The 26,842-nt window shown below is 34.6% G+C and overlaps 2 protein-coding genes across 5 annotated transcripts; one reads left to right on the forward strand and one right to left on the reverse strand.

Annotated features, from left to right (window-relative positions):
* Positions 1-677: 677 nt before the first annotated feature.
* On the reverse strand, positions 678-5,832 carry LOC121865494 (trafficking protein particle complex subunit 4-like). Of its 4 annotated transcripts, none has more exons than XM_042365002.1 (5): positions 5,798-5,832; positions 2,871-3,050; positions 2,208-2,365; positions 1,463-1,583; positions 678-1,034 (listed from the first exon to the last, which is right to left on the reverse strand). In XM_042365002.1, exons 2-5 carry the CDS (start codon positions 3,043-3,045, stop codon positions 835-837), a joined length of 654 nt encoding a protein of 217 aa, XP_042220936.1. In that variant the 5' UTR covers positions 3,046-3,050; positions 5,798-5,832; the 3' UTR covers positions 678-834. The 4 variants fall into 4 exon arrangements, with proteins under 4 accessions (XP_042220936.1, XP_042220937.1, XP_042220935.1 ...); XM_042365003.1 differs by having other exon boundaries at positions 5,810-5,823; XM_042365001.1 differs by having other exon boundaries at positions 5,758-5,819.
* Positions 5,833-6,417: 585 nt separating this feature from the next.
* Positions 6,418-25,565, forward strand: LOC121865493 (ER membrane protein complex subunit 1-like). Its single transcript, XM_042364999.1, has 17 exons — positions 6,418-6,536; positions 9,055-9,173; positions 9,844-10,015; positions 10,138-10,290; positions 10,538-10,730; positions 13,447-13,572; positions 13,965-14,160; positions 14,460-14,573; positions 16,653-16,822; positions 17,126-17,281; positions 17,544-17,681; positions 18,358-18,513; positions 19,151-19,340; positions 19,701-19,849; positions 20,080-20,286; positions 20,687-20,885; positions 21,329-25,565. Exons 1-17 carry the CDS (start codon positions 6,427-6,429, stop codon positions 21,487-21,489), a joined length of 2,709 nt encoding a protein of 902 aa, XP_042220933.1. The 5' UTR covers positions 6,418-6,426; the 3' UTR covers positions 21,490-25,565.
* Positions 25,566-26,842: the final 1,277 nt, after the last annotated feature.

Here is a 26,842-nt window from a genome sequence, read left to right on the forward strand (position 1 = left end):
CTTAAATTCCTTACTATTTTAGTAAATATCAAGAAGTTTATACTATTCAATAATTTTAAAAGTTTAATATTAATATTTTTTTAGTCATTTTAACAATTATTGAACATAATCGAAGGTAAAGAGACTAGTTTCTGGCACGCCATCCAGCCTGTTAACACACAAACAGGCGTTAGTCTCTCTCTCTTTTCAGTGGAGGTAACATATTGCTCGAGACTCTCTTCAACTAAATGCTTTTTTTCTGTGTTTCCAAGCAAATTATTGGTCATTTTGAAATTTATTTTACATATTGACAATATATAATGCAGTGCAGTGTTGATTTAAAGAAAATAATCTTGAATTACACCAAGAGAGCTAAAATTTTATGGGTGAAATGGCGCCATGGGGTGACTCTCTTCCACCCCAATGCCTTCTCTTCTCCCTTCTCCTCCATCCCCATTCTAATTCCCATCATATCCAGGAGCCTTCTACACCCACACCTCAAAGTAAGTGTGCTTTTCTACATTTTTTGTTGAATTTAGGCAATTTTCTGTGAGCTGAAACCAATTACCCAAAAACCCACTGAAACAATGGTTTTGGTTAACGAGTTTTTCGGTTAACGAGCATCATGCTGGAACGGATTGTGCTCGTTAACCGAGGGACCACTGTACTTTACAGTCTTTGGTTAAATGAAGATAAAATAAATTTTTGTTTTATTACGATTTACTTTAAACACATTCCATATAGAAGAAAAATCAAATTAAGCATATTTCATATAATCTTTCCCAGAATCACACTTGTACATTATATACATTAAACAATATCTACCTAATACCTTACAGATACAAAACAGTTCACTTATATGTTACTTATCCCCAGTCTCTCGGCTTGTTCAAGAGCGCTCTTTAAGTGCTCGTCAAAAAGCTCGCATCTGATGGGCATTTCTAAGGAATAAAAGGGGTTCTTGAGGGCAAAATCTGAGTAGATCTCGTACACTCGATGGAGGAGGTTATCAATACCAGTCTGTTTGACGTCGGATATCACCATGAATTTAACCCCTGAAAAAAAGAAAATAAATGTATGGAAATTCGAATCGTGAAGTTATTCTGAATCAAATTGCATCCGTTTATACTATTCCAACACCAAGAAGCTGCTGTATTAACACATTTGTAGAGCCATTAAATTTATTATCATGGGAAGATCCATTATGAATCCCTAAGTTTCATTACCCAAAAAGAATAGTTTACAAAATCTTCCTCTGTAGGGCACCATGTGGGTTAGAGAACTGTTCATCATTTTCACCAAAACAATACTAACAAATGACTTATCACACTTAAGAATAAAGAAATATCAAAACATGGTTATGTATTTTCAAAACCTTACCCACAGGTTTTCCACAGGTAAATCTTATATTGCACGTGTATAAGAATTAAAAACTATTTTTGGCTTGGAAATTCTCCTGGCAATAAACCTAAAGTCACAGTACCTGTGAGTGTCTGAAAGCAGTTCATTCTGAAGTTATCTGCTTCTAGAATCTCTATGCCTGAGCTTCTCTGTTCTGGGCTAAGCTGACATGCCAGGGCATATAGTGGGTAAAACATTGATGCCTGAAAAAGATATAAAATATTACATATTTTTTTCTTCTACAGAAATTCCTTTACTGAAGAAATTTATGACATGGAAGATACAATACATCACTCATAAGACATCAACTATTTCTTCTATAGATAATTTGTTTTTGTACATTTGCATATTATCAACATTAATAGCTGTGAAATTCGTTCACTGATTAATTAGTGAGAAAAGTGAACAGCAGTACAGTTTAAAAGCATGAATGTGTTTCCAGGAACATAATCCTCTCACCCATCAGGGGATACCTATACTGTACTGGGATATCCAACTTTTGAAAAGAACATTGATTAAATTTTAATCAATGAAATTTTGAGATTGACAAGAGTGAGGAAAGAAAACTTAAGAATTATGCAAGAGAGTAAGATATAGAAACTACTGAAACAAACAGATGGTGCAGTCTATGAAATAAAGAGGCTGAAATTTCTGGACCATCTGAAGATTATCAACCCCAACTTGTTTCTCCTAATGATGAAACACTGTAATGCTACCTGGAGGTGTTAGGTTAAGCAAAGACAAGTTAGTATTATGGTGTTTAACCATCTGGTGATATGGAATTCGCCTGCTAACCTTCATACAATCCAAATTTTCTGCATTATTACCTGGAATATTTTTTCATTTGTTGTTAGTCTAGGTCTTGCAAACTTGAGGTTAATTGGATAATTAGCTTCATCAGCCAACACTAACATGGCATCACGACCATCCTCCAGCTGCTGTCCAGTGACTTTCATCCCATTAACAGCCATAAGCGTGTGACCCACTGTAACAAAATATATCATATTTAATAAGGTCGAAAGATTAGGAAATGACCATTGAAAAAAGAATGGTGATAGAGAGAATGGCTGGATTACCTGGTAATTAAACAGAAAGAAGAGCATATGAGCACCAAAGCTGCACCTACATCTCACACAATATATTGACAACAGAATTGCCACAACAATATTAAATATATACAACCATAGAGATTTCATAACCAAGCTTGCACAACTGGCATCAACTATTCAAACGGTAATCCACGTGCCAGTTCTCCATTAATTTAGATATAACCTTAACAATACAATTATAATAATTAATACAAATTATATATTATTGGTAAATTTTAATACAATTTATAATATTACAGTACCCTATTCACAATTATGCTTCCTCACAATGGTTGATACCACCCATCATTGTGGATAAATATTATAACTTAGTTTAGTTACAACAGGTGTTGTCATGGTTTGGATTTTACAAGACACTCACTGATAACCTGAAGATCTTACCTTTGATCCCATCACGCTGGCCATAAGACACCACAATGTTCCTGTTCTGCACCTCCAGCTTCACCTCTAAAGGATAGCTGAAAGTCTTTTCATGCTCAACAGTTGGTATGTTGTGGTCATGCTGGTATATGAGTCCTCCTGACTTGCTCAGAATATATAAGCTGTGAACTGTCATTTTATCTGTAAGAATATAAAGATTAATTTGATGAAACTTATACATTAGTGTTGTCATAAACTACTTTACTGTACATTTGACTGAGATATGACAACATAATATTTGTTACAGGATATTGTAATACCTGTAATAACAAAGGTGATACAAATTAATAGATTACATCATCTCCTCATCATAACCTGGAAAATAAAAGATTTCAAGCCAATATTTATGCTAATAAAATGCCCGACGCTCCATCATTTATGCTAAAGATATCCAAGACCAGATTCAAAATGTAATAGTTTAAGAGCAAACAACAAGTGATGACATGAAAGAATTTTCGGCAGAATATTTATGGTAAATACACACAAGTAGAGACATGATATTACTGCAATAAGATCATTTTTTTGGCTGTTTTTTACCCCCAAATTTCACCCATACAGGTGATTTATGATCATAGGTAGAAAATAAAAAATAGAGCTAAAGGAAAAGGTTGTATAATTTTTATTAGTTACTATTATCCAAACAATAACTGTGTAAAATATGACCAAATTATATAAACACCTTCGGGTGCTAACCGTCTCCTTCACTTTTACCAAAGTTAATTATTTTGGTAAATTCTGAGAGCAGCACTACCACCAGAAGGAGTTGTTTAATTTTGTTCATTTTTTCCAAATACGTTCTAATCATTATAGTAAGTACAGTACAGGTGTTTTAAAAGAAACGACAACTTTTAATTTATTTATTTATTTATTTTTTTAGTTTTTCTCTATGGGCATGAAAGAAGAGGGAACTTGCGGGGTAAATAACCGTAAAAAAAATCATCATTTGACACTACAATGATATGTTTTTGTGCTTTGTACATGAAGAAATTAATTATTTACCATACGCTTGGTCCTAGCGTACTCTAATGTCCACAAAAAACGTAAAATTACACCATGACACTTTAATAAAGTTACTTTCATTGGTACCAGATATCAAAATAGTACTTTGTTTAATATGGCGGGAGGTCTGGGTTGCGGAGCCCCTGACTGGGAAGTTAAGTAAGGTTAGATAGGTTTCTTTGGTTGGTCGCCTCTTTTAAAGGTATTATTATCGTTTCGATCATCCAGCGAATTTTAGAATTTTAAGTGGTTAGGTTTAGGTCAGGTTAGGTTGAAATTACATTTTTCCGATGGTTTTTTGTGTGTTTTGAACGATTCTGACCTTAATTAATTTATATAGAAAAATTATTACTTTTTGTGATTTTCTCCCACACAAAACCCCTGGTTTCCACTGGGGGTCCCCCATTATCATTGGATAAGGGCGAGGGAGCTCAAAAAGTAGTTATTTGCAGTAGAAATGAAGGTCAGCGTTCAAAACTCATCAAAAACCACCGGGAAATATAAGTTCAACTTACAAATAGGTGGATGACCGAAACAACAATTTTACCCTTTTAAAATACGTACTATAATCATAGGAACGTGGAAAAAATGAACGAAATCCAACAACAACTTCTGATGGTAGTGCTGTTCTCAAACATTACCATTATTTTAGGTTAGGCTAGGCAGGTTGGAATCAAACAACAACTTCTGATGATAGTGCTGTTCTCAGACATTACCATTACTTAAGGTTAGGCTAGGCAGGTTGGTCATGATGCTATTTTGTTAACAATTTGTATAGAAAGTTTGCTGGGAAGCATTCCTTTGATTAGGTAGGATAGTTTGGCTCATTTTAAGAATGATTCATTATATACAGTAATGTATAAAATAAAGTTCCCAATCACGCTGAATTGCAATACAGGTTCCCGTGATTTTACGCCCATTTGATACAGTATTATCATAATTCTCCATATTCTATGGGCAGTAGATATTTTGCTGTGACTGGAAAGTTCCTACTAACGTTATTTTACCGTGAGTGTGCTCTGATTGGCGAATCGTATATTACCGGTGAACAAAGTGAGAAATATATTTGACCTCTGGTGGCATTTGGCATTTATTTTGTCTTGAGTGGATAGTTGTGTAGTTATAAACATACCTAACCATGTTTCTGTTGTACATGAGAACTTATCAGTATAAAAGATGTGACATTCACTAGAACCTGACCTTAACAACCAAAGGCACCTACCTAAACCAACCTAACTTCCTAGCCGGAGGCCGTCATATTGAAAGAAAGTATGGTAATTATATAAGAATAACCTGTGAGCGAAATTGATTCAAAACAATTATAAAAAAGCAGGATTTTCATTGATATATTATAGAGGACACTGTTGTAGTTTATGGAAATCTGTTAAAAAATGGATTTTTAAAATAAACGCTACTTAACATTTGTGGGTATGAAAAACAGACCTAACAAACCAAACCAATAAACCTACTTAACCTGACCTAACTTCCCCGGTATATTAAACAAAGAACTTACTATGATATGGTGAAATTTGAGGTTTTTCTAGATGAGATGAAACGGTCACATCGGCGCTATAGAGCCCTGACGGGTTAGTCCTATATATTAACCTTAAGTACTTAGCCAATCAGAGCGCACTCACGGTAAAATAGCGTTGCATTAGTAGAAACTTAGCCATTCACGGTAAAATATCCACTATGTATTATATCTATGGAAGCTTTAAAGTGATGGTGGTCGACACACCTTATATCTAACAGTATAAGAAATAAATTAAGTAAAAAATATAACATCACACTATTAGGTTTACATAGTTTGGTTGATATAGGTACATAAAATGAGAATTAAAGTTTATACAGAATTAAAGGTTAGGTGAGAGGGAGGAGCAGATTCTTACTGTTGACACTACCTGACAGTCCAACCCGGGACCTATAACAGGGTTGTGTAAAACTAAGTGAAAATTATTAAAAACCTTATATAAATTTAGGATATCTAGATAGAATGACTAGATTATAATATTTTTTTAATATAATCATTATATTTTAAATTTACTTGATAAATATTTATATGTAATGCGTAAGTTTATTTGAAAATAAAAACTAATGAATAATATGTATTTAAGAAAACTCCCCCAACTCTCACTGAACACCGAAAACTTCTATTAATGCTTTGATTATTGCGTTTATATATCTGATTCCATAGAGAATACATGAAAAATCTATTTCAATTTTAAAAGTACACACAAAGGTTAGTAATATATCCTCAAAATAGAAATATTAGTGGGAACTTGACTGTGGTTTAGTTATTTTTGCCTTTCAGTAACTCTGCCCTCAATATCCAGGTTACGTTCTGTTTAAAAATCGCTATGAATATATATATGAACACATTATATTCAATATAATATTATGTAAAATATTTATATAATAATATATATTATCATGAAGAAATAAACAATATAAAAATGCTGAAAGATAAAAGTAATTCTTAATATACTCGAGAATATAACCCTGATGGTGCCTAGTGCAGATGACAGGAGCCATGGCAGGGAGCCGAGTGTTGTTTGGGTTAATATTGTGGTTTACTTATACAGGAAACACACACGGATTATATGAAGATCAGATAGGGAAGTTTGACTGGTAAGTGGCCACCCTGAGAGGAAGGACCAAGGCTCTGTGTGATGGTTGTAAAGGGAAGGGTAAGTTATGGTGAGGCCGGGTAGTGGTGAGGCTGACATGAGTTATTTAATTTAATGAGTTAATGATCCTCCCGCTGGTTTAGATATATATTGATTAACGTGAAGCATTGGTTACACTGCTTGGATATAAGGTTATACTGTAGCAGATGGCTAGCACCAGAAGGAGTTTGAATGCGTTCAATTTTTTCCACATGTTCTTTGGATAATTGAAATAAAAACAAAACTACTTTTCTTTTTATGAATATTTTTAATTTGTTTTAGATTTTTACATATTTACGATCAAAAATCACCTGTAATGGGCGGGGTATAGAGGATGAGGGCATTTGCGGGGTAAAACACGGTGAAAACTGATCATATGACACTAATATGATGTCTCTGTGTTGTGTATGTGAAGAAATTAATTATTTACTGTAAGTATTCCTCTAAAAACTCTGTCATATCAGCACATATTGTCGTCTGTGCTCTGTTTGATTACAACCAACCTGCTCGGTCCAAGCGTGCTGTCACAAAAACAAAACAAAATGTAAAATTACACCATGATGCTTCAACAGAGATGTTTTCTTTGGTATCAAATATCAAAATAAGTACATTATGTTTTAATGTGGCTAGAAAGTTAGATAAGTTGAGGTAGGTTTCTTTGGTTGGTTAGGTCAGCTTCTATTAGTTTCTGTGCATTGTTGCATCATTTTTATTACAAGAATTACTATCATTCAAAGAAAATCTGTGGAAAAAATTAACGAAATTGAACAATTACTCGAGATAATTGGAATAAGTTACTTGTGGCCACAGATGTGATGAACCTACATCTCAGGTCAGGCTGGTCTGTTTCTTGTGCCATCAGTAGCGATTTTGATAATGTTTTGGTAATTTTTTATTTAACAGGAGTAAAATTCTGAACACCTTTGATTACATTTGGCGTAACTTCCCAAAGTACTAAATATTGCTACTTCATATGATTTACCATCATAAAATGAACCAAAGTAACCTTCTTAGTCTAATCTAAAAGGTAAAATTTCACTTTGCCACCCATAGAATTTTGAGAATTTTATGGTAGCAATCAATAGTTTAGAAAATTATCCTAAACATTTTCTATGACATTTCCCTCGCAAACGACCTATTGATTGTGACCAAAAAATTCTCCAAATTCTTTGAGTGGCCACAAATTAAATAGTACCATATAGCTACTTCTCAGTTTTTTATGTTATACACCCACAAAAGTTTTGAGATCCCGAGATCAGTTGTTAGGTTTTTAACTAATCTAACATATGTTTTGTAAGATAAGGTTAAGTTAGGTTAGGTAGGTAAGTTTGGTTCATTTTCCAAATGATAAATAATATAATGTAGCAGTGTCTGGTTCTTCAGGAAGTTCTTAGAATCACCAACTGTAAGCAAGGGCATGAGTGATTTTATGCCTGATAAGTACAAGATTACTTCTATTTTAGAGGTGCCACCTTAATAACTGTGTCTATCAACACTCGTAACAATCTTGCAAGTGGAATTATTTATAACAAGATCTCAGATCACTTCCCAGTTTTTGCCATGTATAAAACAGCCACAAGATCTGAAAGGTTTAGTCAAGTCATATCTAATACTACTGTGCCAACAATATGCTCCTGTTTGAAAACAACTTTATGAATGCTAAATGGGACAACTGTAACGTAATCTGCTGTTACTTCTCTTGCATTATCAGTGCTTGCTTTGACAAATGCTTCCCCCTCTAGACTAAGTGAAAAAGTACATCTATCTCCAAGTCCTATATCACAAGTGAAATCAAGGCAAGACTAAAAGAAACACACAAACTACAGAGAAAATTTGCAAAAGACCCATAACTTTCACTGTTGCTTACCAAAGTGTCTGAAATAGAGTAACACAAGCAGTTAGAATTCATAATACACAATAGTTTAGATAAGGAAATTAATAGAAGTACAGTGTCTTATGAAATAATTTTGTAAGTACAGTACTGTTCAGTATTTATTAGGTTTTGTAAACACCAGAGGCCATTATCATTGTAAAACTGAACTTAGCCATCGCATAGCGGTAAATGGTGTTAAATTTTTAACATCATAAAACTGTCATGGACCTTTCCGTACTTCTCGTATTTGTCCGGCATTCATTCTGATTAATTACACAGTTTAGGTTAGGTTAGCCTTACAGGTATGTTGTTTAATAATCAGAAATAAATTGGGGTGTTTAATCTTCATGTATACAATAGTAATTCAAAATTATGCATAGTAATAAAATGTACCAACCTAACCTGGCCAATCCATGGAATATCAATGAATTTATCACAGTATTATCTTTATGAATATTATGGTAATTCAGTAATGGAACACAGTTATGTAAATACGGGTGCAGTACTGTGGGAGGTTTTATACTCGAGTTCAATGCTCTATGATTGTTAATGTGTTTCAGATCACCATGAATAAGTGAGAGAATACTGTATCTTGTTATGCCTGCAGGGTTCAGCAGTATGTGGGTGTGGTTGAACATGCTGTGTTTGATGAATCCAGTACACCAGCACGACGGATCATTGTGTCTACTGCCCAGAATGTATTAGCTGCACTTTCACTTAAGAATGGTATGGAAATAATGTTATATAGTTAATACTTTTCTGTTTTGGTCAAGAGAAATGATCTGCCAGGAAACTACAGTATCATATGAAAATAATATACCCAAAATTGACTCTATTTGTACGCTATATTTCTCCCTAAATTATAAAAATATAATTGACAAAAGGCCAATGGAAGGATAATTTTGCTTGAGGTAACTGTGTCTCCTTGTCATACTTATACTTGTGGCAGGGGCAGGAGTGGTATCAAGTACAGGCAATCCCCAACATACGACTGGGTTAGGGGCCCAAATCCAGGTTGTAAGTCCAAATTGCGAAAATAATTCATAGAAAATCTAAAATGGGTGTCTCTTTTTCTTCTCAGAACCACAAAACTCTCACTTTTAAGCTTGCCAGCCATTTTAAAGGGAATTACAAAAAAAAAATTGTCAGTACACAGTGCAATCACTAACGTCGGGACTCGAAAATACATAATTTAAAATTTTTTTGGTACGACTGGGGCGGTCCTATGTCCGGGTGGTCGTAAGTCAAGGAGTACCTGTACTGTACAGTAATTTGTAACTGCTCTTATTATATTTTTATTGCTTTTAATATTATAGTATTTGATGAATTATTTTGAAAAGCTACAAGAATCATTTTATACACTAAGAGTTACTGTACCATTATTTTAATCTGACAGGTGACATAACATGGCGTCATGTTTTGGAGACTTCAGATTCAGGAAAAATTGACATTCTGGTTAGTGAGGGGCCACAGGTGACTTCTGTGGCAGGTAATCTGTTGCGAAGCTGGGATGTCATCTCTGCTGCTCTCATTGAAGAGATCCAGTTAGATCATAACCCAGTGGCTGGGTAAGTTGGTCATATTAACCTGAAATGATCTTATGGTGCAAATACTTTTGAACAGTTGATTGTATCTTGAACTGAGTACACCATGGCATTGTTTATGATCTGGGCTTTGAATAATGTTCCAGTGTATTGCTGCGTGCAGTAAGTCTCACTGATAATGAGGTGGTTCTGGCTGAGTTGGTTGCTGGATCTGTTATTGTCACAACACTAGACCGATCATCTGGAGCTGCCCTGGACCATGGGACAGTAGCAGCACCTTGGCTGGATGCGGATACCAAGTAAGATCTTTTCCCAGCTTTATAACTGCAGTTGTAAATTAATATTTGTGCTGTGGTCTCTTAATTTTTAGTGGTTTTATGTATTGTATTATGTATTTATGGTTCCCTTTTTCTAAAATTTGACCAGTACAGTAAAGGTGATGTAGTTTTGACCAGTGTTTATCCCTAGGAATGCTTGAACATTATTACATTACAGACAAATAACATTGATGTACAGTATTAACTTTTGTCTTGTATTTTTTTATAGGTGTACTTCCATAGAGAAGACTCTAGTGTGTGTGGAGCTGTCTCTAGGCTTAATATTTACACTACCACTGACCACTGCATCACCGGACTTTACATCACGGCCTCTAGCTTCTGTTTTCCTGGAGAATCCTGGCACTAACCCCCAAGTAGCTCTGCAGAAGATACCAGGATCTAAGAGCCATTTGATTATCCAGGTATGAATGGCATTACTGTACATGTATTATCAATAAATATCCTTTACTTTTTTATGCTTGATAACACTGGAGTGCATACATAACTTTATTTTAATTGGATTTATGAATATTTGCAGAGTATAAACTTTATTGTATTTATTTAAGGACTCTAGAATTTCTATGCTGGAAGCCTGGGACTCCAGGAAATTTTAGCCTTGGGTCCCAGACTCTTCAAAGGTTTAGGCTGTCAAAATCCTTGATCACACCATGAACCATATATATATCAAATACATTTTATGAAGCCCCCTGAATTGATGTATGTTAGTGTTTGTATTTTGTACAGTACAGTACAGAGGGTCCCCGGGCTACGAACGGGTTCCATTCCTGAGGATGTTCTTAAGTTGGATTTGTACATAACGCGGAACACATGCTATGTGCTATATACATCTAAAATCACTTAATATAAGACAAAAAAAGAAATAGAATAACAAAATACTGTACAGTAAATGAAAGTAAAATCTAAGTCACCAGGTAAATATAACACAGTGGTCCCTCAGTTATCGAAATCTCGGTTAACGAATTACCTCCCATAAGGATCTTCAATTCGGTTAATGAATAAAACTTTGATTAATGAAATCCTTACAAAAAACACGTTTTGTTGTGAGCATCAGCAGATCAGTTGATGGGCTAGTCTGCCAATTCAGTAATCTGTTCTATGTTTACATTCGTTTCCAGTGGAGTAAATATCAAGAAAGTTGTGCTCTTTAATATGTTTAGCATTTTTTATATTAAAATTATTAGTCATTTTAAAATTTAGTTAACATATTGATAATATATGCAGTACAGGGAACTAGTTTTTTGTGCACCCATCAGCTGTTTGACTCAGCCACCAGGCGACAGTTTGGCTTTGTTGACAGTAGAGTGAACATCGATTTTGTTGGTGTCTTGAATATTTTTGCATTTTTACATTAAACTTATTGGTCTTTCTGAAATTTAGTTAACATATTGATAATACAATATACTGTATAGCGCAGTGCAGTGTTGATTTAAATAAAATAATCTTGAATTACACTTAGTGAACTTAAAATTGTATTGGTAAAATTTCTGCATTAAGCATGGGTCCCCTGAAAGGTGATTTCTCCTCTATCCCCACTTCCTTCTCTTCTCCCTTCTTCACCCCCACTTCTAATTCCCATCATCATCTACCAGGAACCTTCTACATACACACCTCAAAGTAAGTGTACTTTACTGCATTTTTTTTTACTTTGTATGTACTTTTCTGTGAGCTGGAACCAATTACCCAATATCCCATTGAAACAGTGGATTCGGTTAGCGAACGACTTTGGAACGAATTGTGTTAATTAACTGAGGGACCACTGTACTGCAAATTTAAAGTTTAACCCCGTTCGTAACGGCGGACTCTTGTAAGTTGCGGACACCTGTACTGTACTGTACAGTACTTTGAGAATGTACATACACTAAAAACCCCACAATTCAAAATCACTCATAATTCATAATATTTGCTGTTACGAAATACATGGTATTTGTAATATTTGGTAAAAGTTCTAAATAATATGTAGTGTAGTATTTGGTAAAATTTCAGATTATGAGAGACATTTACGAATACAGTCAACCCTCGCTTTACGCGGTCCCACTTTACACGCTTCTATGTTTATGCGGTACCCTGCCGAACACGGAATGCTCACTTTCCGCGGTGTGTGTACCCTTTTACGCAGAGAGCAGCGCGAGCAGGGTGCGCACAAGGTCGCCCAGTCATCAAAACATTACCGAGTTCTTCACCCGCCACCCACCACAGCCGGCCCAAGTCAGTGATAGTGATAATGATAGTGAGGATATGGACTTATATGGACTTTGAGGGGTTTGACAAAGAGGCCCTGCAAACCTCTGTGGTGGATAGTGATACAATTGATACAAGTGATACAGGTGAGGCCCAATAATCTGCCCTCTGCCTCGGAACCAACCCCCCATCCCCGTGTGCCCAGCCATCTTTTCTACTAATGTAAGTGTTAAAAAACCTAATATTATTGATATTTCTCTTAATTATTAATTGTGCGTGCATACCATCATAAAATTAAGAAGTTATTTTTACTACAGCGTAGGTATTGTGTCTGAAAAAGTGGAGTTTGGGGATCGGCCCGGTCTCTATTTCAATTAATCCCATATGTTATGTTGTTCACTTTACGCGGGCCGCCGTGGGTTCAATTGACCGCGTAAAGTGAGGGTTCACTGTATACATTATATGATGCACATGTCGCCAAAGAATGTGACCGCCCGCTTCAGCGTAAACAAGTACCTTACTGTTATGTACATGTCATGAATGTCAGTGATGGTCAGTTCACATTGGTCAGTCGTGGAATGTACATCTATGGTCGACTGCACAAGCATTTTCCATCATTGCCTAGTACTTGAGCTATTATGTCTAATAACCCTAAATATGGTATTTTACTTTGAAACATTTAAATTTTGATGGGGCAGATAACAGAAAAGTAGTGTTATTTTGTTTTTGTTTTCCTTCGGGAGGTGCCCCTCCTATTTTGTATATTTTGTAAAATCTCATAATTCGTAAGGGCAAGAGCTCCTATTATTTATAATTATGTTTTTTTTTTTACTGTACTCTTTTTCAATGACTAAGAACCCAATGTAGATTCCATTAGTTTCTTGATGGGGTAAAGATGTTTTAATGCAGTACTGCGGACTTAAATTTTTATTTTTACAGGTTGCTGGAGCTAGAAAGCTGGTTCATGTACATGAGAATGGATTGCACTTTGTGCAGGATTTGACTGGAACCAAGGCATCCTCTATAACAGAAGGGGTGCTGTATACTATAACCCAAACAGGAAGGGTGAGACATGAATGTTTATTGATATTTCTTAGGGATTGCAGTATTTCATCTATTCAGAGGTTGAGCTGTAAAGATTGACTAAAGTGGAAATCTGCAGTGCCAGTATAAAACCATTCATGTGTAAATAAGAATGACATCACAGTCCTTATTGACAATCTGTGTGGTAAGCAGAGCCTTAAAACCAGCCAGCAGTTTACTTATCAGTTTTAACAATATTACTCAACAAATGATTGATGCTTTTAAGTTTATTGCAGATTTAACCTCATAATAGTCATTAATGTTGTGCTAATCTTTGCTGTAGTGGCACTATATTCCTCAGTATTATATGTTTCACTTTTTAGTTTTTAATGGCATTGTTTTATATGTGTAATTAACCAAATGCATTTTTTCAGCTGGTGACAATTGAAGCGGTCGAGTTAGAGTCCGGTAATGAACTAGGAGAGCAGGGTGTGGTGGTGGAGCTGCCATTCCAGTCTGGCACTGTCCTCTCACTTGCTGTATATCGCTTTGAGAGACGAGATGGAGGCATGGCACTCAGAGCATTTGTCACTTGCTCAGATCATGCTCTTCACCTTATCAGCAGTGCAGGTATGTCAGGTAAAAGTTATCACTGTAAATTTTGAGAAATTTTTATATTCTAGCTACTTAGCATTTAGGAAGTCATTGTCTTTGTTATTTCCTTTTTTTTTCAGTAAATTATCTGAATTGGTCATTATCAATTTTTTAATGAGACTAACTAATCATCATCATCATGGAAGTTTGCTTTAGGCACAGTGGCCATGTTCAACTGATGTTCATTTTCCTTGCATTCCATTTTTGTACATGTGGGGTCAGAGTAGGGAATATTTAGATGCTGGTTAAGAGCTAATTTTTGTATAAATTTTAAGGAGTTGTGTGGTCAAGAGAAGAAGCTTTAGCATCAGTGATTGCAGTTGAAGCTGTTGACCTTCCTGTGGATGGGGCAAACATAAATTACCACGAGCAACTGCCGCCTCGTACAGGTAAGGTCTTACTTTTCTTCTGTTTCTTCAAGTGGACTTAACTATTTTACCATGGTTTAGCAGAACAGTTCAAAGCAGATAATCAAACAACATACACCTTGGAATGATTATTTTTCTCTCTCAACTCTGGTGCATATTATTCATAAATAGTAATTACAGTACAAGGTATAATGTAAATTTTGCCTTCAACCACTCACTACCTTTCACTTTTTTATTATTATCATCCCTTTGTTCGGTTAAGAATAAGATAAAATGTTGTTCCTTTTATTACAAATGTGAGGATGTTTGATCTTCCCGGTTGTGTGTTGGTCTTTTGCTCAGAGGCTGCTGAAAGATGTGATTTTTAAGTCTTTATGTGGTATACATTATAGTTATTCTTGTGTAAATGTGGTGTATACCGTAGTTATTCTTATGTAAATGCATTTAATGATGTTTTCACTGTTTTATTAATACTGTACAGGTAGACATAAATTTTACTTTTGCACATATTGAAAGATTAATTCTCTCTAGTGTCTGCACCAACTTTTTGTGAAAATTCAAGTAAGTTCATATGTTTTTTTTTATGTATTTGGAAAAAGCAATATTTTGTACATCTTAAAATTTTTGTGTAATTTGGTTTCTTTATGTGCAGCAAAATAGGCTTGATAAGTAGAGTATAACTAGATTTAGCTGCTGTGGTAATTATACTCATGCATTTTATTTATTTATTTACAAGAGCCACATCCTTTCTTACGTGAAACTCTACCTTCATGTGTAGGATGGGGCTACACCGTCCTGTTTATCATACCTTCACGTGTAGGATGGGGCTACACCGTCCTGTTTATCATACCTTCACGTGTAGGATGGGGCTACACCGTCCTGTTTATCATACCTTCACGTGTAGGATGGGGCTACACCGTCCTGTTTATCATTATTAGACAAAATACAATCTAGAAGTTATTTGTTTCCTTAGTGACTGGTTCCTTACTTTCTCTTTACAACTTCTTTGTCACATGATCTGTTTCTCACTTTATCTCTTTTACCATGTTTTCTATGATCACACAGTGTATCGTCTCTCCTTTCACCTCTCTTTGTAATTCACATCATGCATCCAAAGGCCATGCTTCACACCTACAGTATATAGTAATGTAGATTCAGTGATTTTGCTCTTTGTCCCTTAACTTTGTTTCTTTTCACACCATCCTCTCCCTCTCTCTCTGTACATATATCAATTCTCTATTACTGTACTGTCATACTTTCTACTACAGCACTACTCTTTGATTCATTTCACTTGTCATTTCTTTTCCTACCTAATCCACCCCTGGGGGATATCTGAAACACCTGACCTCCATTTTCTTGCCTCTCAAACTGGCTTCTTTTTTTTTCTCCGTCTTCCTCTCTTGTTATTTTAATTATTTTATTATACAGTATTCTTATCTAAATACTGTACTGTATTGCTTTATTATTAACACAGTTTATAAAAAGTGTAAAAAATATTTGAGAATGTTGGACAAGTATTTAGTTAGGATTAGTGGAGGCGAGGACACTGGCACTGACACTTGAATTCCACATCTGGATTGAAACTCCTGTTGAACCACAAAGTTGATTGAGGTGGTGAGAGTGATGGAGCAGCAGTTGTTAAAAAAAATACTGTATGGCATTATTTTGGATAGAAGTTACTGTTGTGTCATAGTGTAGTTGATTACCGTAACTTGATACAGTATTAAGTTAGTGTTGTACAATAATCCCAGTTGGTGCTATTGTGTACAGCAAATAAAATTATTGGGTTATGTGACAGTTGTGTTAGTAGCTCAACAACAGAGTATGTAGTTTGTAGCTTTTTTAGGGAAATTGTATGAAAGTATGAATAAACATTAAATTTTATGTATTCTTTATAAGAGAAATTATATTATACAGTAATACATTCTGTGGAGATTAATGCACCTTTTTACCTCAAGCAGATCTTTGGATGAGTGTTTTAACTGCTGAACATATCTAAATTTTTTTTATTCCAAACAAGAAACAAATATTGAATGAATGACTCGGAAATACATAACGGGTTCTCGGGTTTTAGACCTAATGAATCGTGTTATTTCGCAGGCTTGGTTGGCAGCCTCGTGCACCGTGTCAGGACCCAGTGCACTCAGATTGCTCACTGGTTCAGCTCATTGGTTGGAAGTACAGACTCCTTTGAGGCAGCCCTTCATGCCCTGAAACGGGATGAACTGAACCTCAGGAAGTTGCTTGTGGTGGCTACAGGCAGTGGGAAGGTGAGTCTTGTATGCCTCTATAATATTCATCACTTCTCACACATCTGTATAGTATATTTATTTATTGCCCCATTCATCTTACAATATTTTTATTTAGTTACCCCATTCACTAACTGCAGGAGCAGAATAATGCCTGTATAATCTTCCCTAAACACTTATTTCATAATTCAGTTAAGATCAGCAAGATGAAATTAAATAGTAGAATGGGGAGTGATTATGCAAATGAGGTGAACAATGGTTAGGAATCATTTTGGGTTTTGATTTTAGTGGTTGGTGAAAATTAAGTAAAAATAATTCTTTCAGATCCTGGGTGTTGACAGCTGGAATGGGGATGTGGTGTGGAGCATATATGTGGCTCATCTGGCTCCTCTTCAAGGCAACAAGCTGTTACTCTATTCCCAGCGCACTTCAGCACATTTTCCTCTCCACCCACAGTGTGTTGTGGTTGGGAGACACAGGGTATGTTAACTCCTCCTTTGTTGCTGTATGAGTTTTAGCTAATACAAATGTTTATCTGGTTTGCGGTGTTTAAAGATAATTTCCCTTTTTTTAATTGAGGATAAAAAAAATGATTATCTATATTAATAAATAAATTTTATTTGCTTTGTAGTTTGGGCTGTTTTAAGAAATCTCAAAATGTGTGTATGCAGTACAGTACATTAATACTGTAGGCATGTTAATTTCTTTAGAATATTTTTTGTGACTAACATTTTCATTGCAGGTGACAGGTGAAGGCCTTCTTGTTGTGTTTAATCCCATCTCTGGCACAGCAATTGGAGATAGGGGAGGAGTCATCCCTCTGGGCTACCAACTTACTCAAGCATTACCTATGCATCATGCCGATGAACAGTACCTCAAGGTTAGTAGCAGTAGGCAATGAAGTATCTGACACAAAATATTGTGTATGAAGGAAGTTTAGGGCTATAAAAGTAGTTTGGAACTGCAGTACTAGGGAATTATAACGACTTAGTAAATGACGTGAGAAACTGCAGTGGGAATGATAAATATTTGTTAGACATATTTGTGTTGAGTGTGAGTTGTAGATGACATAAATTTTTTATAACTGGTATTTGTTGACAAGTATACAGGATTGAGAGAAGATAAGAAATTTCAGAGGTTCACAGACTGTTAAACATGATGTTGATGTTGTCTGCTTAATAAAGGGTAAATAAATATTTATGTAGTGTCCAATTTCAGAGAAACTCTAGGTGTAATTTTTATCATTCAGTAAAGCTACTGTTAGTACAGTTTATGGTCTGCAGTGATTTAAGCAAGGCTAATGATTTTTATCATAGGTGAAGAATCCCATGAAAATTATATTAATATGCTTTTGTGATTTGTCATATAATTTATATAAATTAAATTGTAGTGAAAAAATAGTTCCATTTTAATGTATCTTTAATGTGAGTCAGGAGGTGTAGTTGCTCTTAGGGTGACCTGGAGACAGTTATAGCTATGCCTCTTATGTCTCATCTGACTGACTGTATTCTTTGTGGAGTTTTGGGTAACAGATTTTGTAATGTTTGTATTTCCAGCCTTTGATGTTGGTGGACACAGCACTCATCCCCCACATGTTCCCATCCAGTGGAGAAAAAGTTGTATTAGAGCACAAAGACACCATCTTCCTTCATTTGACTCGACCTGGTAGTAGTGTCCTTACAGGATACTCTTTAAGATTTTCTCAACCAGGGGTAAGTATTTAGGTGGTTTTGTGTCTTAGTAGAATAGATATGATTTATTTACAGTGAGCATATGTATAAGAATGGCTGGGATGACATTATGCTATGCTAATCAGATGTCAACATATTTATCAAAATCTATCTGCACTGCACACATGTATGAGTATACAACATGCCCTTAAAATTTGCGGGGTTTAGGTTCTCAAAATGGCCACGTATGTACAGTATATGTGTGTGTGTGTGTGTGTCTACACGCACACATGCACACACACACACACACACACACACACACACACACACACACACTACAGGTAAAAGAAATTACTGTCTATAGAACGAATGGCTCCCTGTCCTGGCCGCGAAAATGCCAGCAACTTTAAAACTACCCTTAGACATCCTTGGGTACATCCAGGGTGTTGTCCGCGAATAATCAAGGTCCACGAATTGTCAGGGCATATTGTATATTAACCCTTGTGTTGTTATCAATGGGTTTTAAACACTGTCATAAGCTTACTAGTTTTAAAATGTAGGATTCTGACAAAATGTATCTAATATTGAACATTTTGTGTGTTCTTTATTAGTTTATTATTATTGGATTTTATTTTTTGAAACATAGTCTGTTTGAAATAATTATTTGATATCATTACAGGCACTAACCCTTACAGAAGTGTGGACAGTCTCTTTAGGAGGTGGACCAATTACAGGTGTGTATGGAAAACTTGCCTCAGAGAAGGTACATTCCCCTGGAAGAGTTTTGGCTGACCGCTCTGTGCTCTACAAATATGTCAATCCCAACCTGGCTGTTGTCACCACTCAAGGTTATGACCATGTTAACAAAAGTAAGTGAAATACTTGAAAGTCTTGTAGTTGCAGATAAATGTACTATTTATATTTGTTAACTGTGTAAATTTTTGCTTATTTACGTTTCAAAACAAAATGTATGAGATGAAAATATCCAGAACTATGAATAATGTAATGCAGCTGGTGTATGATTTGAAGAAGTTCTTAGTGTAGAAATTTAGTAAGTGCAGTATATTGTTATGCCCCATTGTATATTATCTCATGCAAAACTTTACTTAGTGGTAACTCAGAGGCTTTGAAGACTTAACTTATTTCATCACCAACATTTGTTTTGATTTATGGGTGCTGTTTGGGGCTTATGATATTGACTGATGATACATTTGTTTATGTATTTACAGACACATTGACTTTGTATTTGGTGGATACAGTCACTGGTGCAGTCATTGAGTCTGTCTCCCACAAGAAAGTGTCAGGACCAATTCATATTATTCATTCAGAAAACTGGGTTGTATATACCTGTTTCAATGATAAATACAGACGTTTTGAGGTAAGCAGTATTATTTTTATGCGCAGTATTTGTGTTGATAGGCATGGGAACAGGTTAACTGGTTGGGGATTGGAACTAGAGCTTAGTTATATAGCATTGTTCCACTAAAGTGCTTTTGAGTATTGTGTGTAAAAAATGCATTGATGATTACAGAAGACTCGCATTGTAATCTGCCTTGGTCATGAAAAAAATTCCTATGTAAATTATATTTTTTCCTTTATTTTTTGCAGGTAACTTCTTTGGAGCTTTTTGAAGGCTTAAGTCAAGTTAATGCTACAGCTTTTTCATCATTTGGAGGTCGAGCAACTCCACCAATCTTAGAGCGTCAGGCTTATATTTTGCCAATTGGGGTACAGGCTACAGCACATACGACAACAGAGAAGGGCATCACAACCAAGTTTATTTTGTTTGCTCTGCAGTCTGGAAATGTTATACAGGTATGTGTACAGTACTGTATAGTGTTTCTATGCCGATGTCATAGATTTGGTATTACAGTTAAATTACCTTCTATTTGAGTATTTAAAAGAGTATATCACAATTCATAGATAATTCCTTTTATTAAATTAATTGTAATTTCTCATTCTCAAAAAAATTATTCATAATCTTTGTTCCTCTGTATCCAAGCTTCAGGAGGACTTGCCTGTTAGTATTCCTTTTCTAGTCTCTAACTTTAGAATAAATGAGGTTGGTTTCTCATTATAATCCAATAACTGACAGTTTTTCACTTTGTGTATCTTATTCCATTGTCCTTTCCAGTGCACCATTTTCAGACAGTCGTAAGTTCACAGGTGATTGTTTATCATTACTAAATTGAAATCACAAATTACTTTTCTCCAGATGTCAAAATGGTTACTTGATCCCCGCCGTCCCATGACTGGTGGTCCACGTGAAGAGGGTCTCATGCCATACATGCCAGAACTACGAATTTCACCTCATGAGATGATTACCTACAATCATACCCTCCCTCGTATCTCAGCTATCCATACTGCACCTACTGGATTGGAATCTGCATGCTTGGTCCTTGTCTGTGGCCTAGGTGAGTGTGCTGTTTGGCATCTTTCTCTATGAAAGGTAACATCTTTATATTAGTTTCTGACCCTTTACTTTTGCTACTTCATGGGCCAATATAATTTCTAACAAGTTGCAATTAATTATGAGAGTGGAAAGATTCATTTGTATAAAAATTTAGGAGGCAGGAAAAACAATAAGAAATAAAGGTTATAGGTATAAGTAGAATGAGTAGATTAAAGGATAGCAAGTTGGTGAAGTGTCTTGAGTAGATGAGTTGGCTATGAAAAAAAGGTATAATTTGATATGAAATAAAAAAAAATGACTATTGGAATTGAAATATAAGTGAAATCTTGGAATAGAGTGTGAAGGTTACATCAGAGTATCATATACATACCAGGAGGGGAGGGGGCTAAATATGAAAGTAATATTTTGAATGCCAAATTTGAGGATTTGTATTTTTTATTGCAGACTTGTTCTACACCCGCGTTTTCCCAAGCAAGATGTTTGATGTATTAAAAGATGATTTCGACCACTACCTGATAGGTGGGGCTCTTCTGGCACTAGTTGCTGCTGCTCTAATCACAAGGAAGTTAGCTCAGAAAAAAGCACTCAGGCAAGCTTGGAAGTAACATTTATCCCTTTGATTGAAAGGAAAGTGTAAACAGCACATATAATAAATGAACTGGTCAAAATGTATAAATTCAAGAGGAGTGGAGTTTCTCTTGTGCCACATCTTTAACATAAACTTCAAGTCCTCCCAGGTGTCAATGTTGTATGTGTTAAGAAAGTATCAGGCATTTGTGAATATTCAAGAACCTTTAATAGTTTGTGGTGAAACTGTGTGTATATACATTTAAAACAATGATAATAATGTGTACAGTATAGTGATGTGATACAGTCATTGCTGGTATGTACTAAGCTTAGCAAGTCTTTAAGAGCTTTTAATAGTCGTGTTTTGAAAGGTGGCAAATTTCTCAATGACTTATATGGGTAAGTACTCGTTTGAGCCATTTTATAAATAAGTGGGTTGATGCATCAGTGTTTTAGTTACCAAAATTATATTTGAGTTACAGCTAATTGTGTACATAATGGATGTTGCTGTCCTGTTGTTACCGTTTGTATATCTGTTGGTAATAAGTTAAAATTTTTGTAAATATTTTCAGTGCTTAATTATAAATGGTTCTGTGTTAAGCATAAAAATTGAAGTAGAGTATTGCCACTAGCCCACTACAGAACAAGAACAGCTGGCATAAGAGATGTTAATTGTACACCCAAGGTGGTGTTAAGTTATGATGCAAATATTGTACTGTACTGTATATTGTTGGTATAATGTGTCCTGAATCTGTTGTTTATGTTTGTTATTTGCTGATTAGGAGAATATCTGGTAGTAGAAAATTATTTTAATAAGCTGAGTATTTATGGGTTGACTTTGCCTTTGAAATAGTCTTTTGAAGTAGAATAAATGATACCCACAGCAGGATTTTGTATTGATGTTATTTTAACCTTTGAGGTTTCCTTTTATCATTGTACCTCTGGTAATGATACTGACAACTGTCATCTTAAGTGAATATATATAGTATATATACACACAGTATATATCTTCTTGTCTAAGGAAGTTTTTCTTTTTTAGACTGAACAGGAATCTACCTCTCACTTTATGTAATTAATTCTGTATCCCACATTGAAGGAGCAACAGCTCATGGAGGACTTTCCTTAAGATTAGTTAGTTGTCATTTCCACACCGCAAACTTTGAACAGACAAATAATGGAAGCACTAAATGAAGAACAAAGTTATTAAACTATAATATGAAACTCAACTACTGGCACTTGAAGAAATGAGAATGAAGGTTGTTATCGGGTATACACAAGGGTGAAACTAAACTAATGATACACTGAGAAAGACAGAAAAGTAGGTGTAAGAGTAGTAGTATTAATGGTGAGAAGATAAGAAAAGTTAATATGCTGTGTGAAATTATATTTTTAAGAAAAGAACCACTTGTAGGAAATATGGTGATTGTGTCATCCATTGTAATGCTCTATTGGGCTATGAATGAACTGGTCTACTGTGTATTTCATCAAATTTGGTTAATATTTACGTTACAACACAAATACTCATGAATCTACCAAATCATGGGACCAATAGTGTGGTACAATTTTTAATTTGTTGGAACAGTACATGAAGTGTACAGTATGATTACCTGTCATAATTGAACCATTGTACATGTATGTTTTAAACAATTAAGTTTTTGGTAACACCTCACCCAATTTGGTTTATACAATACTGTACTTGTATTTGAAATGTACAGTAGAGGTATTGTTTATAGTAACTTGCACAAGTTTACCATAAAACTAGCTGGTCTTCCAACAGCGTTTAAAAAATAATTTTAATATACAGTAAACTAAAAATTTCACACTGAAAATAAGAAATTTCCAATATTCTCTTCTAAATACTGTATTGAAAGCATAAATTAATTCACAGCCATGTAGTGGATGATGTGCATGATTGTATTTGTGTACCTAATGGCTTTACTGTAACTTTTATTGGCTGCCATGTGAACAGCTGCACTGCAGGTCATCATTCATATAATGTCTCTTTTATTGTTTTAATTTCAATGTGCATAGTTGTTGATGGAGCATTTTAAATAAGAGATTTATTTTAACATGTGTTAGTGACACTAAGTCAATCTCATTTTATGCTTTTAATATTGTTATTTTCCGTTTATATTTTATTATTTCTATAACTTAATCCTCTTTTCTAGCTTTAAACTTGCCCTTTCTTCCTTGTGTGTGCTGTACTGTCATTGCCAGTCTGTATTCTTTTCTCACATTCCCATTTCTAAGTGCAAGCAGATGCCATACCTTTCTCCAGTTTTATAGTCAAACCAGTGTAAATTATTCTTTAAGATACCAGTAATGGCTCAAGTATTGTTGCTGAGATGCAGATACAGTGATGGCCAAAAATTTTTGGAAATGGATCTGAATGTTGAATCCCATGCTGAATATAGGAAGAAGGAATTTTTGTAAAGAAAAATGATCAGTACCAGGTAGACAATGAGCCATGGATGGAGTTATCCTTTATGCCATTTCATTGAAGAACTCTCAGCACTAAGGAAGGCCTCACCCAGCAGTGAACTGATATGAGTGGGAAATTTATATTACAAGTATAAATTAGGTAATGTTTAAAGTGATTTGTATTATTATTTTTCCTTGATGCATTAAAGATTTGGGAAGAACATGTATACATATTATTTATGTAAATATGAAATAGGAGTTATTCCTGTAGTGGGGTATTTTATTTATACTGTACATGTACTGTTATCCTTCCTAGAGATACTAAAATATCGATGGTAATTCAACTAAGGGTTTACTGCCATTATTTTTTGTTGTGTGTGTTAGCTATTCATGTGTGTGACTTACATAAGAACCTGTAAATATTTTATCTCCTATATGAATTTTGTGATGGATGCTATTTGTTTAGACATGACCTAAGAATACCCGAAGACATTTTCTCTGAAACACTTTTATTGACTGTGTGTGTGAATCTTTTAATGGACATGTTTCCTCTGTATAACTGGGTCTGTTTCCTGGGTTTGGACTTTTGAAAGGTTCTGATTGATTGTTGACTGAGAAGTTTCCACACCAAGAAATTTATAGACCACAAGATTTCATTCATATATTGATCAAACATTTAATCTGACAGTAAAAGAAGTTTTATACTCATCATCATCAACGTTTTATGGTCATTTTCCACACTTATATGGGTTTGCCGTAAATACCCGATGGCAGCTCTCCATACTAATTACCCAATTATATATGACAGTGAAGGAAAGTTTATACTATATATAGAAGTGAATTTGTTCTGGTAGATGTTGCCTATTGGGTACTTACATTTTTCTTGGACTGTGTGATAGTGTCTGTTAGTACATATATGTCAAACATGACTGAGAAGTATACCAGCAGGTATATTGTGCATTATATGATCTTTATTCATTTTGTAAATATAAGTGTGCTTTAATTTTTTTTAAGGACACTAAAGTGAATGCAGTCATAAGAGGAAGTTCATATACTGTACCATGGAATGTAATGTATTTGATTTAGTAGAGAGAAAACTGTAAAGGGTGCAGTATGACTAAGACAATCTGACACTATGGATGCATTAAATGATATTTTTCTTCAAGATGAGTATATACCTGATTGGCATCATAATTTGCAGATGTATAAAATTATCCAGCTGGAGAAATTAACAGTATAATTTTGGCTTGCCAGAATTTGCACAGTAAGAAATAATGGTAACAAAAAATATTGGTTATAATATTGCTGACAAAATACTGTAGGTGTTGGTGAGCTGGGATCGGAGTGATATCCAAAAAATATGAATTTTTTTTAATAATTTGGGAGATTCTCTATAAACTTACATGAAGTAGAAATTAAGAAAAGTAGAATCTATGTGGGAGAAAAATCACATAATGAATATATGTACAAATGATGAAAAAATGACAGAATGCTGCTGTAAATTTATATAAAATGTTCATTATCCAAGAGTTAAAGTGAAGTAGTTAAGTGTTACATTCATGATCTCAAATAGGCTTCACAAAGTCAGACTCATTTGAATGATGTAATGCAACTGTTTTATAAGAGTACATGCAGAATGGTTATTAAATGGTATTGTGGTGTTACTTTGGCAATATATAAAATAGGAAAAGTTCTTCACTGTTTGGGATTATCCTACCATGAAAATATTGATACAGTATATTGGTGTCTTATGCTTTGATAAATATTATGGCCTCTGTTACTGAATGCATATTGCCTATAACTGTTTTCCATTTTTGAGATATAAATAATCTATGCAATGGAGAGGAAAAATTACACTTGCACTGTGTTTTCTGATCTTAAGGTTAGCAATATATAAGCCGTACAGTATAAGGATATTAGCATATGTGTTTATTCACTTAAACAATTGTTGATAATTTTTTACAATGCAGTATGCAGGAGAATGGGACATACAGAATGGAACTACAGTAATGTGACTGCTAAACAAAAATGTTGAATACAGTAAAAGATTTCCTTATTACAGTGCAGTGCTGAAAATGTAAAGTAGGTCCCATAGGCTTGAGATCTTGTTAGGGACAGTATGAATACTGTATACATGCAACACACTGAATGCTACTACATTGTACAGTACTCAAGGAGGCAATGTGGTTGGCACTACACGACTGCCTTCATGTCCCCAGCTACAGTTAGATACACTTTGTTGACAATATAGATGAGACACGGCAGTGATCCTCGTGGGATGCTCTTAAGGAAAAAAAATTTTTTTTTGTTCGAGAACCCCGAATGATTACTACAGTATTGTATATTTTAGGATGTGCAATAAACAGGAACCTAAAAATCATAAATGTTCTTTATAATGATCAAACTTTATTACTACTGATTTTGATTTATTATTTTTTATTTATTTTTTATTTTGGTTTTTAGGTTTATTGCATGTTCTAAAATATAATACACTAATAATTTAGGGTTGTCAAATAAAAAAAAATTACCTTATTGTCATTGGTAAACTAGTCATAGCTGTTACTGGCTCCTCAGACTTGTAACTATTACTGGTTCTATGGCTACTGCAATTTTTGTTTGGTCAAATTATCTTTCGTATTAAAGTTGAAGGTTAATGTGATAACTAGTTTATGAGTTAGTTTTTATTATCTGAGGGCGAATCACCAGTAGTAAATGCTTATGCGTTGTATGCAAATATAAAACAAATTAAAAAAAAATAATTACAGAATAAATTACAAAAATTACAACAGTTGACACTGAACTCTGGATCAGCATTTTCCAAGCCACCTATGGCAGAAATATAGAACTTAATTTATATTTTTGTTTTTCTTTTGTATTCGTCTTGTTACTGGGAATTAATAAGATAAACTGTTTTAAGAGTTCAGTAATACAGAGTATAATCCAAATGTAAATAGCCAATAGAAAAAAATA

This window comes from Homarus americanus, unplaced genomic scaffold (assembly GCF_018991925.1).
Source record: "Homarus americanus isolate GMGI-L3 unplaced genomic scaffold, GMGI_Hamer_2.0 scaffold25483, whole genome shotgun sequence".
NCBI lineage: Eukaryota > Metazoa > Arthropoda > Malacostraca > Decapoda > Nephropidae > Homarus > Homarus americanus.